This window comes from Delphinus delphis, chromosome 12 (genome assembly GCF_949987515.2).
Source record: "Delphinus delphis chromosome 12, mDelDel1.2, whole genome shotgun sequence".
NCBI classification, from domain to species: domain Eukaryota; kingdom Metazoa; phylum Chordata; class Mammalia; order Artiodactyla; family Delphinidae; genus Delphinus; species Delphinus delphis.
In genome coordinates, this window is record NC_082694.2 from 39,131,113 (window position 1) to 39,144,760 (window position 13,648).

Below are 13,648 nucleotides of genomic sequence, written 5' to 3' on the forward strand. Positions count from 1 at the left end.
CTAAATTATAAAATTAATTATGCTATAAAAGATACATAGTAAAGTCCTAGTTAAGGCAGAACAACAGTGAGTTTATACATAGATAAGACATAGAAAACATAGGTCCACAATCCTTTATCTGAAACCCTTGGTGCCAAATGTGTTTTGAAATTTAGAATTTTTTAGACTTTAGAAATATAATGCAGTATAAATACCATATATAATATACCCATCTCCTCCAGAGTCTGGGATAGTACTATATAATCAAACATTACTATTTCTGCAGTGAAATATATGAATAGTCACAATAAATTTGATAAACAAAGTCTAAATAAATAGCCTCACATGTTCAAGTCAGAGTTTGGTTGCCAACTGAGTTAAGGAAAAAATCTTTAATTTCCCAGAGCTTTCTGGATTTTGAAATTAAAAATTTTATACCAGTATGAAAAGGACCATGTGACTACTGGAGTTTCCTGTGTACTCTGGAAAGAAAACCACAGAGAGAAGTATAAATTTCTGTATCAGAATCTCATACTTGGTGTTTTATAGAAAATTAGTTGATTTGGCTTTTTTGTGTGTGTTGTATTTCACATCTGCATTTTTAAAAGGGTAATAACCACATATTTATTAAAGGTTTGGGGGTTCTGTTAGGTTATGTTAAATTAGTCTCAAATGCTTGTGATTCTGGCATAATAAAATTTGATCCTATGAGAAATTTGTTAGCATAGTCAAGTCAGAGCATGCTATTTTTTAAATGTTTCCAGTTTGCGTCTATCTTGCTTGCTGTTGTTATTTCTTATTGAAGGATTTTAAACTAAGCTTAGTTCTTCCAAAAGATCCTGATCAATATAGGGATACTAGAACAGAAAAAAATATAGAATAGTAGTCTTTTCTCTCAGTGTCCCTAGTTCATTCTAATATCAAAAGGTTGTGGAGGAATTGCCGTTAAAGAATTGATTCAAGGAATTTAGGAAAAAATGTATTGGATATTTTGGTTCATATTTGCTTTAGAATGGTTATCCTGTTGTATCTATAGCAAAAGTGATCCTAATTAATATCCTCATCATTAGTTATCTAGCAGAGGAAAGAGGGAAATGCAGTTACTAAGTATTAAATTGGTACTGAATTTACCTTAATGACTACTGATTCCCCTAAAGGACCATCAGCCATAAGCTAAGGACCTTTGTGAAAACATTCACCCTAAATTATATTAGAAAAGCTATTAGCCACATTCAACTTGCAGGATTGAAAATATGGAGTTTTAAGTATTATATTTTTGCCTTAAATGTGAGGTTAAGGTTTCCAAAATGTCTCTTAACGCTTTCTTATAGCTCTTTAATCTGGAAGGAAAAAATTACTGTTGAAGTTTTTAAACTGGATTAACGTGCTTTAAATGTTTTTCAGAGACATGAGGGACTTAAAGTATCAGTTTTCTTAAATATATAATGAGTAATGTTTTAATCCATTTTTAGGATTGGCTTTGGCTACAATCCTTTGTACTCTCTAGAGTCTAAACAATTTTTAAAGGGTTTTCCATTCTTGTGTTTTCTGTTTCACCTTTTTATTCTTTAAAATGTGTGCTCATACCTTAATTATTTACTTTTCAACTGCGATGCTATTTTATGCAAACATCATTAGTTAAACTGTTGATACAATATCAAGATAGTCTGAAAATTTCTAAAATGTTTCTGATAGAGAACTAGGAACAGTTTATGAAGCTAAAACGCTCAGTGTTTGAATAAGTTCTTAAGTGTAAGGAAGTAACTTAATTTTTTTGTCAGATGTAGGGCTTATCAGAGTATTTCATTGTTAAACCACAATCCCAAAGCATATGAAAGCACTCTGTTTAACCATTTATTCTCAGCTGGATAAGAATGGGTAGATCAACTATTTCTTAATTTGCATTTTTTAGAGGGACAGTGGTCTTTGTGTGTGTGTGTGTGTGTGTGTGTGTGTGTGTGTGTGTATTTAGATCAATTAAGTTTAGCCATTAGCTAAATTATTTTTTGTTTTCTACCTGTAATTCTTAGTGTCTTTTGGTCTTGAGGAATTAAATTACAATGGATATTGACTATATTGTCCTTTCTAATAGTGAAAATAGGACATTGAAAGAAATGATTCGCAAGTTGGCCTAAACACCTCTCTTGTTAAAAGCAGTCCTGTAAATAGCTATAGGACTGATTTGAAGTTTTAATTATTTGAATGATACAGCCTGTTTAATAGTGATACTGCAGAGTAGGACTGTTTAAATATTACCATACCATGTTTTTCTTTCCTTTTTCTTCAGTTCCTTTCTATCTCATTTTAGGTTACAAACTAAAAGCTAGAACTCATAATTGGGACTTCCCCAAACCTATTTATTGGCTCATGAGTAGATTTTGGGGGAATGTAAAATATTTATTGAGATATTTATATGTTGTTAAATTGATGAGCATTCTAGAACACTGATACTTTAGGATTTGATACTTCTTCTTTACCAGTAAAGAGAAGTACAGCTTTTACATTGATTTCCCAAAAGTAAGCCCCCATTATCAGGAAGAGAGTAGATACAAACATTTTTGGTCTGAGATTATTGTAATACACAGTTTGTAGTTTCTAAGCAATAAATAATCCTCTGTATTCCACCTTTCCATCTTCTGATGTATAAATCCTGGAATCTGGCAATTCTATCTCAGAAAAACCTCATTTGTATGCTTTTGTCTTTGAAGCTTCAAAAACTGTCTTATATGCCATTAAAAAAAAGCAGTTTCTTGATTCTACTAGAATATAGGTCCATGAACTGAGGAATTTTTGTCTGCTTTGGTCTCTGCTTTCTATCTAATGTGTACAATAGTGCCTGGGACATAGTAGGCACTCAATAATATATACTTTTTAATAATCACATAAATTCTTACTTTCATAAAAATGAAGCTTATCATGTCAGTGAATTAATTTTTATGTTATTCAGAAAGCAGAGTCTGTCGCTGGAAAGAAATGATACAGTTCAGCTAAAAGAAGCCTACAAATGGATAACTCACCCCCTGTTTTCAGAGGAACTGGGTGTTCCCATTGATGGAAAGGTATTGGGTCATCAGCATTTTTAATTTTATTCTGTGGTTTTACTAGTTTTATTTCATTAAATGGCAGAGTTTTGGTTATCCAAAAGAATCTTCTCTTTCAATAATCCAATGAAGGATTTTTAAGATTTTAAAATGTTAATTTCTAACAGTCTTAAATTGAGGTTAAAGTTTTTCTTTGTTTCTTTTTTTTTTTTAAAGATTTCTTTGTGATCCAAGACACTTATAACAGGTGCAGTGTATCCTAATTGACCTTAAAAGGTTAGAAGTGAATCTTTGCCTTTAGTATATTTATAGTTTAATTAGATAGATTTACTGATACAAAGCTAAACATAAATAACTAGGAACAAGTGTGGAGTCAGCTCTAGACTATTTAATTTTGGTTATCTGTGGCTAGTTTTGTTTTCAAATATGCAGACAGACCCTATTCAACTACAGTGAGCATGGGCTCAACCTATCCCACCTTGTTGGTATCTCAGGTCCCTCTGTTTAATTTTAAGCAGACTGCCTTTGAAACCAGAACACTTACCATCTCCCCTATTCCAAGGCAGACCTTGCCTCAGCCTTTGAAATGGATTGAATTTTAGGGAAGAGTTCAATAGGTTTCCAGAGATGGAAACAGGACATATTCCCAGCTCCTCTTAAATTAGACTTTAATAGTATGGCCTCATTGCTTCATCATTTTGCATGAAGGAAATTCCCTGAATATCAGACACACCCCTATTCAAGTAAAGTCACAAAACCATCTTTCAAAGCTAAGTAATTAAAAAATTTTCCTCGTTCTGAATTACATAGCTCTGTTTCCCTCTGTTAGTAAGAGTAAGCTCTGTCCTTTAAACTGACTACTAACAGAATAGAGAATAAAACCACTTCACCGATAGTATGAAGAGGAAATGAGGTGATGAAAGTACTTTGGAAATTAGAGAAGTCATTGATGCAAAATATTTTAACCTCAAATTTCAGTTTGAAGCACAGATAATTTTACATGTTGAATCAGTGAGAACAGAAAATAAAAAACAAAAGATGCGGTAATGTTCTAATGGATTCAGGATGAATGAAGTTTTCTTGAGTAAAAAGAATGTGTTGCAATTTTAATTTTATTTTGTAGATTAGAGCAAAAATTTAGCTATTCACTATTGTGATTATAGAGTCGCTAATAGGCCTGCTGACGATCCAATGCAATCAGAAAATATAGAACACAATAAAAAAGGAAAAATTGTTATATGGTATGATATTTATATATTTTTCTCAGTGTGGAATTTTGTATAATCTCCATGGAGGTAAATGTATATAGAATTTTGTATAATCTCCATGGAGGTAAATGTACATAGAGTATGAACTTGTGCTTTTTTGTGTACAAGGATGTTCATTGTGGCATTTTTTAAAAACAGAAAAAACTTAACTACAACTTAAACGTCCAACAGTCCCTAGAGTGGAAAAGATGTTCATGATGCAATATTAATTGAATTAAGCAATTTTCCAAGTCTGTTTAATATACAAAGAAGTATATACATTTATGTTTATATTCATAAAAATGGCTAGAAGGAAACATGCCAAACTGTTACTGGTTCTACCTCAGTGGAATGGGATTGAAAACCCATCCTGTTTGATTATTTTATAATTTATTATGATCACTTTTTTAATAAAACAAAAAATTAAGATCTTGCTTTTAAAAGTCAAATCCGTTAAGAAGTTTGAGCACTTAAAACAAGCCTCATACAGAGTTTTTAAGCATGTGCATAAAGTGCTATTTGCTTTGCTAATAATTCTAATCATAGTACTGACAGGAGTAATTCTTCATTTCTTTCAGTTATCCCTTTCCAATTCCCTGAATTCTCATTCATCTTCATACCTAATTGTACATTTATATATTTTTCTCAGTGTGGAATTTTGTATAATCTTATACAAAATTTATACATGTAGAAAAAATATACTTGTACAAAAATGTATACATGTACAAAAAATCATACAAATTTATTTTAAAATTTGTTTTAAACTTGTTTTTTGTGGGATCACTGATGATTGAGTTTTAGAAGTTAAAAAAAAAAAAAAGATGATTTCCTTTACAGCTGCCCTGTGAACAAGCTGATTTGAAAACAGTAGTATTTCCAGTTTTTCTTGTCACTCTTTTTCTGAGCCAGTCTTTGAGAGTTAATTTCTGTTTCCATTCATAAGTTGTTAGATGTTAGTTTCCTTTTGCTCATCTTTAAACTGTCTTTATAATTTTTAGAGCTTGTTTGAAGTGAGTGTGGTCTTTGCTCACCCAGAAACAGTTGAGGATTGCCACTTCCTGTAAGTTACAATGTAAACAACAATGCCAATTGTGCAACATTGTTAATATTTTTTGATTTTCATGAAAATAGTATTGCTCTTCTTTCTAATGAGCCTGTCAGAACTTGTCATGTCTTAGTAGGTTGTGAGCTGTCTGACATAAGGGTCTAGACAAACCAATGCAGCTCATAGAGGGATTCATTTTGTCTGCTTCTGATATCCTGAATTTAGCAGCCATGTTGTATAAAATATATTTGAATTTTATCCTCCCCAAAATAAACTCATTAATCTTTTATATTACCTTGAATTTTACTTAGACGTGCGATATGCCCAGATTGTTTCAAGCCAGCCAAAAACAAACAGGTAAGGATTCCTGCTTCTTACTCTTTAGTGAGTTTTGTCTGAGCTGAATATTCAAATTAACAACAAAAAGGATATGCATTAGAAATGTTGGCAATCTATTATACTAAGAATCAGTCTTTAAATATTTCCATTTGCTACATTTATTTCCATTTTTTCAATTCTCAACACCTTTGCCTTTGGCTGGGAAGTCATAACACACAAATGTTCTCATGCTTGTGTCAGTGTCTGGATTGTTTCCCCAAGATTATGTCATCTGGGAAAATACCTGTTCAGTATCATCACCATTCCAAACTTTTGTCTAATATTTATTTTCTAGAAATCGGTGTTTTGAAAATATAATCCAAAGTAAATTATTTTATTTAGAACAGTCCTGAATTAATAGAGCCTATTTCAGGCTACATTTGCCAAAAGGTATTTTATTTAAACTCTCCTTTACTGTCTGATGTGAGCTGGTCTTCATGTTAATGAGAAAAATTAGTTAGCATGTACTTTTAGTTTCTATTATGCCAGGATAGAATAGCATGGCATGATATTGGCAAGCTTTCACACCCCAGTTACTTAGCTGGTTTTGTGTAGACTCAGGCATTCCTAGTTTTACCGACGTCCATTTTGCTGTTGTGGTTGTTAAAAAGAATATAAGTTTATTGCCAAAGATACATCTTTTGGTCTTTCCTCTTGCCTGGGGTGGGAGGGGAGGGTTGGGGAGTTTGTAACATTTGCCAAATACCCTGTGTGGAAATAATCAGAAATGCAGGAAGCCTAAAACACTTCTTGCCTCCCTTTCTCACATCATGGTATACCTAGAACATTACCATGTTTGGCCAGCACCCTGAGGTTAACAGATGAAGTTGCTCTAAGTTGTAAGCAATAGGCCTGGGGGTTCTCATTGTTCCAGGCCCTGCCCCTCAGCCCTGGTGAACTAGAGGGATCTGGGCACAACTGTAGCCCAGTGGTATGCTTTGCCATACCAATTGGGAAGCTCTGCCCAAATGAGCTGTAAGCCATATTTATATTAAAGATCTAGTTTTATTTTTTGTTATCTTTGAGGAAGTATATAAGTACCAGCATCAAATAATAGAGTAAGGAAGTTTTTGTCAAATGATCATGGACACCACGCCATTTGGCCAGTAGGTGTTGTATAGTCTTAAATGTAGTTTTCCTGCCTTATGGCTGGGAATAATTTGAATGACCTTTTGAGATTCTTTCAGGCCTAAGATTTCATATCTTAACAAGCAGGCACTTAATTTTTAATTCTAACCCTAGGACACCTTAGGGTTCCCCAGAATATGGTTTAGAAAATCAGTTTTTTGATGATAAACTGTTTAGATACCTACATTATTCTTCTTTTCAGTCAAGTATAATTTCTCGTAACAGAAGAAATAATTGTGATTTATCATAGTGACCACAAATATATGCACTAATTAGTTCTAGTATGTCTACCATGAGGTTTGGCTTTTCTTATTTTAAAAAACCCAGAGTGGGACATTTGTAGATGCCCTTTAATTCAGTATAGTGGATTAATTTACTTTCTCAGAGGTTGGTGAGTGATATTGAATTGCTAGATGCCAAGTCAGGCTGGTTGGCTCTGTTTTACCCCTTACCCTGGCAGCCAACTCCTAAACTATATACCGTGGCCCCTGAGGGATGTAGGGAAGAAAAGATAGATGGGTCAGTCTAAATTTCTTTTGAGGTCTAGGAAAAAATATTCAAAGCACATTTCCTGCAATGTCATCATTTTTGTATTTGAAGAATACCACATTTTGAGGGGAATGGGAGAGTGCAGTGAAGAAGACATTCTGCTAGATCCACCTGGTATTATAGACATAGACTAGATTGAAGAGAAGGGTTATAGGGTCTACCAATCACAGAACTGACAGTATGAACACTTGTGCTTCATTTATTTTCTTGAAGTTATTAAGTATTTCTCCCTTTTAAGTATGGTTTAAAATGATATAATTTCTCCAACCATGTTCTTTGTTTCAACTCTGATGTTTTCTTATATGGGTGATAAAATGTCTTTTCTTTTCATTTTACCCTATATAGTCAGTATTCACTAGAATGGCAGTTATGAAAGCTTTGAATAAGATTAAAGAAGAGGATTTCCGCAAGTAAGTAGAATTATAGTAACAAGAAATAATCATGGAATTTTAGAATAAAGGGAATGTTAGAAATAATCTGGATTATCTCTAAAACAAGACTGGATATATTTTAGGGAACAGGATTGTGTCTTAATCTTTATTATATCCCCAATCCCTGGCTCAGTATCTGGCATGTAGTGGTGTTCAGTAAATGTCAAATTAATATTTGAATTTATGAATCATGTCCAACTTCTTTATCTTTTAGAGGAGGATATTGAGGTCCAAAGAGGGAGTTGACTTGCCTAAGATTTCAACTGGGCAATAGAGAGTGGACATAGAGCCAGGTTTCCTGATTCTCCAGCCTACTACTGGCCCCATTACATCCCTTGTCCTGGATTTCCTGTTATTGTACATCTCCAGAAGAGGGAGAAAAGGGCTCCTGAGTTTCCTTTCTTGTTAAAATATACTGAACTACAGTAAATCTTAGATTTAATTCTCAGTGTGTTCATTTTATTTAATAAAATATTATCATAGTTATCCTTCCAGAAGAAGTTATGACGAAGGTTTCATATATTTTTCTGACTAAACATGAGTCTCAGAATGGAAATATTTTTATTAAAAAAATTTTTTTTTTTTGGCCACGCTGCATGGCTTGTGGGATCTTAGTTCCCCGAACAGGGATTGAACCTGTGCCCCTTGCAGTTGAAGCACAGAGTCCTAACCACTGGACTGCCAGGGAATTACCTATTAAACTTTAGGAAGTAAAGACAGTTACTCTCTACAAGCAATAGTTCCTGAGTTTCTAAGTGCTTTCTTTGTTAAGACATCTTGGGAAACGGAATGAAAACTTTAAGACAAGCATTTTGGATTAAGTCCACACCTAGTCATTTACAGGTAGATTCCATTCCATGGCTTTGGAATTTCTCAGATGGTGGACAGAGAATAAAGCCATGCATTGCTCTTTCTGGTCTGTCCTCAGCTGGATTGAAGTTTCTTAGCTAAAGGACAGAGTCTGCCATATTCCACTTTTTCTGGCTCTGTGGTCTGATTCCCAAGGTCATAGTTGAAATGAAGAGGAAAAAGAGAGAAAAATGTTGGGAGTACCCTCGCCATAGGTGGGACATGCTCATGTGGCCAGTCTCTGACTGCACACCAGCTTTACCCAAATGACTGAGGGCCTTGTCAGCCAGCAGCAAGTGTTCATGGATAGCAAAATAACCTGGAGAGGTTGCCACTACATATAGATGCATTTTTTTCCCCAAATCTCCAGGTTGATTTTGGAAACTGTCATTTGGGAACATGAGGCCTCCTGAGCATGAATGTTATTAGCGAGCCCTTATTTACTTAGTGCCACTCTCATGTATTAAAAGTGGTACTCCAGAGGCCTAAGAGACCCTTATGGTTCCAAAACTTAAAATTAGGGAGAGGCTTAGTCCTTGAGAGACTCAGGCTCTGTGTAACTCAGACAGTGTTGATTCATCTTAGTTATGTGTTTCAATATCATGTCTGGAAAATAGTAGCTGTAAAATTTATTTTGTTTTGCAGGCAGTTTCCTTGTCCTCCAAACTCACCAAAGGCTGTATGCAGTGTTGTTGAAATTGAATGTGCTCATGGTGCTGTTTTTGTGGCTGGTAAAATATTCAGTCCAGGATATACTTACATTGTCAATTTTCTCTGCTTTCTGAAAAACTCACCTAACTCCTCCTCTGTTTCCTTCTTACTGTTGTTATTAATTTCTGATTAGTTAACTCTTTTGAGAACTAGAGCTGATAACCAAGTTTATTGTAGGTTCTGTAGGCATTCTTAAGGGTCACTCAGGAGATTTGTTATTTAAAATGCCATGTTGAAGGGAAATGATACTTCCCAGGTTTAATAGTTTTCATCAGAGATGGCCAGGTAAAAATATGGGTACACGTACAGACCTCAGACTGGTCAGGAGAAGGGAGAGGATGTTTTATAACATGAAATCAATCCTGAAAAAAGTTATTTTATTATCTGCAAAATGACTAAACATTTGGCTTCTGCCTGGAAAAAGAAATTGTTGCATTGACTTTCCCAAGAGGTAAATCGGGTAGACAGTTTTTGTTTTGAAAGCTACAGCTGTTTCATAGTAATAGCTGAAATGAAATTGCTCTTTAGTCTTGAGTATAATACCCTGCTCTGGCGTAATAAAAGCTACCTGCCTTGGAGTAGCTTTTTTCATAAAACAGTGAGTCATATTCTGTTAGGGTTTTTTTTTTTGCTTACAAAAACTTCAAAATTTCCTGTATTTGAATTCTTTGGAATACATTATCACCAATGACTATTACACTGAGAGTGTTATTAACCAGGCATAAAAACAGTAGTTGCTCTTTTTTTAAGTGATTCATAGTGTGTTCCATAATATTGTAACTTGTTCAGTCAGCCAAAAAGATTAATAAGTATATTGAGCATTCCTTTAGAACTCATTTGATGATTCATACCGTGTCTTTAGCCATCTCTTCTATTGCTACCTTAAATTTTTTCATTTAATTATGTGTATGTGTTGACTCTCCAAATTAGATTGTAAGTTAGTTGAAGGCTAAACCTTGTTTTATATCATAGCACCTAGGATACTGGCACTCAATAGATAGCTGTTGCTTTCCTTTTTATCCTGTTGTGTTAAGCACACCATTCCATCCAGGTGACCTTTATATTTCTTTGGCAGGGAGATATAATAAATACTCCAGGAATCTACCACAAACTCCTTGGATAATTGACGGAGAAAGGAAGCTGGACTCTTCAGTGGAAGAATTAATTTCAGACCATCTTTTGACAGTGTTCAAAGCAGAGAGTAAGTGTTATAATATCCATATTTTAGTTACATTGTCATTCATGAATAGACTTCTTGAAGGTGGCAGGAAAGATTTCTATATTTTGTAAACCACCACCAAGTCTGGGCCCCTTGGCTGGCAGCTTCCTGTGAACAGGGACCGCTGTGTCCTGAGCTCCTCTGCCCTGGGTTGGATTTGAGCCAAGGTGCCCTAGGATTTCTCTCCTCTCTCAAGATTACGCTTTTTCCTGGGCAAATTCAAAACAATTGAAACTACTTTAAATGAATGCACTTAAGCTCTGACCTTGGGACACCTTGAGCCTCTGTCTCTTTTTGGGAATATGAGGTAATTAAAATACAGCTTCCACATCAAGTGCTGTTCAAGAATAATCACTGGCAAATGCCCAGCTTCCATCTTAACGGCTAAAGTGGCCTAGAATAAAGTTCAGGCCTAGAGAAAATAGATCAATAGCTACCATTTTACAAAGACTTAATAGTAGTTGTGTTGTTTTAATTTCCTAAGTATTAATGAGCCCAGGTTTGTGGGGTGAGTCAGATCCTGTCAGGCATATGCTTTCTTTGCTCAATAGGGCTATCAGGTCAAAGGAGTAAAAAACCTTGTGATTTCACCTAGGATTAGACTAGAGGAAAGGGACTAAGATTTCAATCACAAGAAACCACGTTGTACATCAGGAGAAACTGTAGACAATGAGTAAGTATATCATACTCTTTGGAGTGGGTCTCCTAGCATAATTAGAACACCTTTTAAAAAAATATTTATTTATTTATTTGGTTATGCCGGGTCTTAGTTGCGGCAGGCAGGCTCCTTAGTTGCAGCATGTGGGCTCCTTAGTTGCGTCAGGCAGTCTCCTTAGTTGTGGCATGTGAACTATTAGTTGCGGCAGGCATGTGGGATCTAATTCCCTGACCAGGTATTGAACCCGAGGCCCTGCATTGGGAGCATGGAGTCTTATCCACTGCTCCACCAGGGAAGTCCCAGAACACCTTTTTTGAAGGACCAGATAGACCAAGACATCCATCTTTTTCTCTCACAAACCTTAAGACAAGCCTGCTTTAGGAATGGCGAGCAGGTGACCAAAATGAGACATGGCTATCCCTTCCAGCTCTCTGCTTGTTAAGAGGAAAGAGAAGCACTTCAAAAACCATATCCCTCTTATAATTTGTTGCCTATCAGGTAGGTGGGCCCTTTTAAAAAGGGCCTTTAAGAATTGTTTACTGAATGGAGAAGAAAGTAACCTAGCAACGTAATATTTTTCAAAATCTTAGCTGTAAAGGGCTATTGCCACGAGCTTTTACCTACTTGATTTAATATTTACACGCTGATTATCTCCTAAGACTTACCCAAGTTACGAAGAAGTGAAAATAAAGCGTTAGCATGAAAAGTGTCCTTCAAACTCTTTTGGGGGGGCTACCTTATTCCCTTTCTGTAAGAAAATTCAAGATTTTGTTCTGATTATTTGGGTCCCAAGGAAGCCTCCATTACCAAGAGGGCTGTTGGGGGTCTCTAAAATAGCTATATGTTTCCCCCTTGAAATCTTTCATGAAGGTGATTTGTTGTCATTTTCCATTTGAGGAGGGAAAAAAAATTTCTCCAAACTGAAAATAAAGCAAACTGTGTGTTTAGCATCTGTAATTGTGTGCTGAGGAAATTTATTAAGAGCCGCTTGAGAAAAAGCAGACCTCTGGGCCTCTGTGCTAACTGGCTCCTTGTCGTGAAATAAAACCTTGTTGTTTGAAGTGCCTGATTAATAGCATCGATTTGCTAAACTTGTGCTTCTCAGATACATTACTCGTTACTTCTGTGATTCACATCTGACAACTCTGGGAAAATGGTTCTGACTGTTGTACCTCTGTGCTTTACAGCTCTATGAAAATAAACCAGTATTGCATGAAGCAGCCTAGCTACTTCTATAAAGCAGAAGTAACTAGTACTCCTTCCCCTCAGTGGGAGATACAAACTTGTTTCTCAGCCACTTCAGACTGACACATCATACTCTCTACTTGCCAGTTCTCTAGTTAATAAGTAAAACTTTGACACACTCTCAAAATCAATATGTCTAAGAAATGTTTTCCTAATACATTTATTACTTCACTTATGGAATAAATATTTGTCATGTCAGTTCCCTGCTGAAAACTGGTCAGTGACTAGCTACAGGGTAAAGTCCAAACTATATAACTTGATATTCTGAGACCGTCATCATCTGGCCTCTGCCCATCCTTCAGTCCCATTGTCTATCTGCCCCCAGGTATGAGAGCCACTACAGACTATTGAACCCCTTACAGTTCCTGATCATTCTTGCCCTTGGTTTTGTCCTTGTTTGTTTGTTTGTATGTTTGAAATATCTGTTCCATTGAGCAGAAGTCTGTAGAACTCACAGGATTAGGGGGATAAGGCAAGGCGTAATGTGAGTTTAGAAAAATCAACTAAATTTTAAGCATATATTTCCTCATACTTAAGGCAGTGACTCCTTTTCCTTTTTTTGTCATTTATTATTCATAATTGCAAATTATTTTTTTAAAGTTTTCCCCCTGAAGTATTTCTCAATGTAGGGTCCAAATTTGCAACATTTTTCTAAAAGATATAATAAATACCCCTTCTCCCTTAATCTGGATTTAATGTTTCTTTGGACTTCTCAAGAGCCTAGTTTTCTGTACTTTTTTCTTATTGATGGGCTGGAATCTGTGGGAAGTTTTATGGGCTAATTTATGAATTTGAGATTTCTGGTCTGATTGAGTAGTCACTAGTAGATCTACCTCTTTGTGTCCTGTTCATTCCCTCCACCCCTATCAGTCACAGGTTATGGCTTAGTCACTGTAGGGCCCTGGTTCCCCAGTATTATGCCTGGATTAGAGATGGAGGTGGGCAGGTATAAGACAAACTACAGCCCCCCACCCCCACCCCAGGGAGTATCTTTCAGCTTCCCAGATGCCATTTTGAACTCTCCATGTAGCTATCCTTCCCTACTACTAGGGATGGATACTACTAGTATCCATACTAGTAGTATCCAGCACTACTCTTGAGTCTGTTGACTCTGACTAGAAGCTGCTGATGTTGCTATAGGTTTATTAGCTGCTTGACAATGGAGTAT

The 13,648-nt window shown here is 35.5% G+C and overlaps 1 protein-coding gene across 6 annotated transcripts in view; it reads left to right on the top strand.

The window, feature by feature from the left end:
* PUS10 (pseudouridine synthase 10) overlaps positions 1 to 13,648 on the top strand; it is a 72,698-nt gene that overhangs the window by 43,533 nt on the left and 15,517 nt on the right. For all 6 annotated transcript variants that reach the window (XR_009521448.1, XM_060026540.1, XM_060026537.1 and 3 more), the window contains 6 exons: positions 2,927 to 3,038; positions 5,266 to 5,327; positions 5,624 to 5,669; positions 7,713 to 7,777; positions 9,293 to 9,378; positions 10,434 to 10,559. Coding sequence is in view for 5 of the 6 variants with exons in the window: in XM_060026540.1 (XP_059882523.1) it covers positions 2,927 to 3,038; positions 5,266 to 5,327; positions 5,624 to 5,669; positions 7,713 to 7,777; positions 9,293 to 9,378; positions 10,434 to 10,559 (497 nt within the window). In the remaining variant the exon portion in view is untranslated. The remainder of the gene's footprint in view (positions 1 to 2,926; positions 3,039 to 5,265; positions 5,328 to 5,623; positions 5,670 to 7,712; positions 7,778 to 9,292; positions 9,379 to 10,433; positions 10,560 to 13,648) is intronic.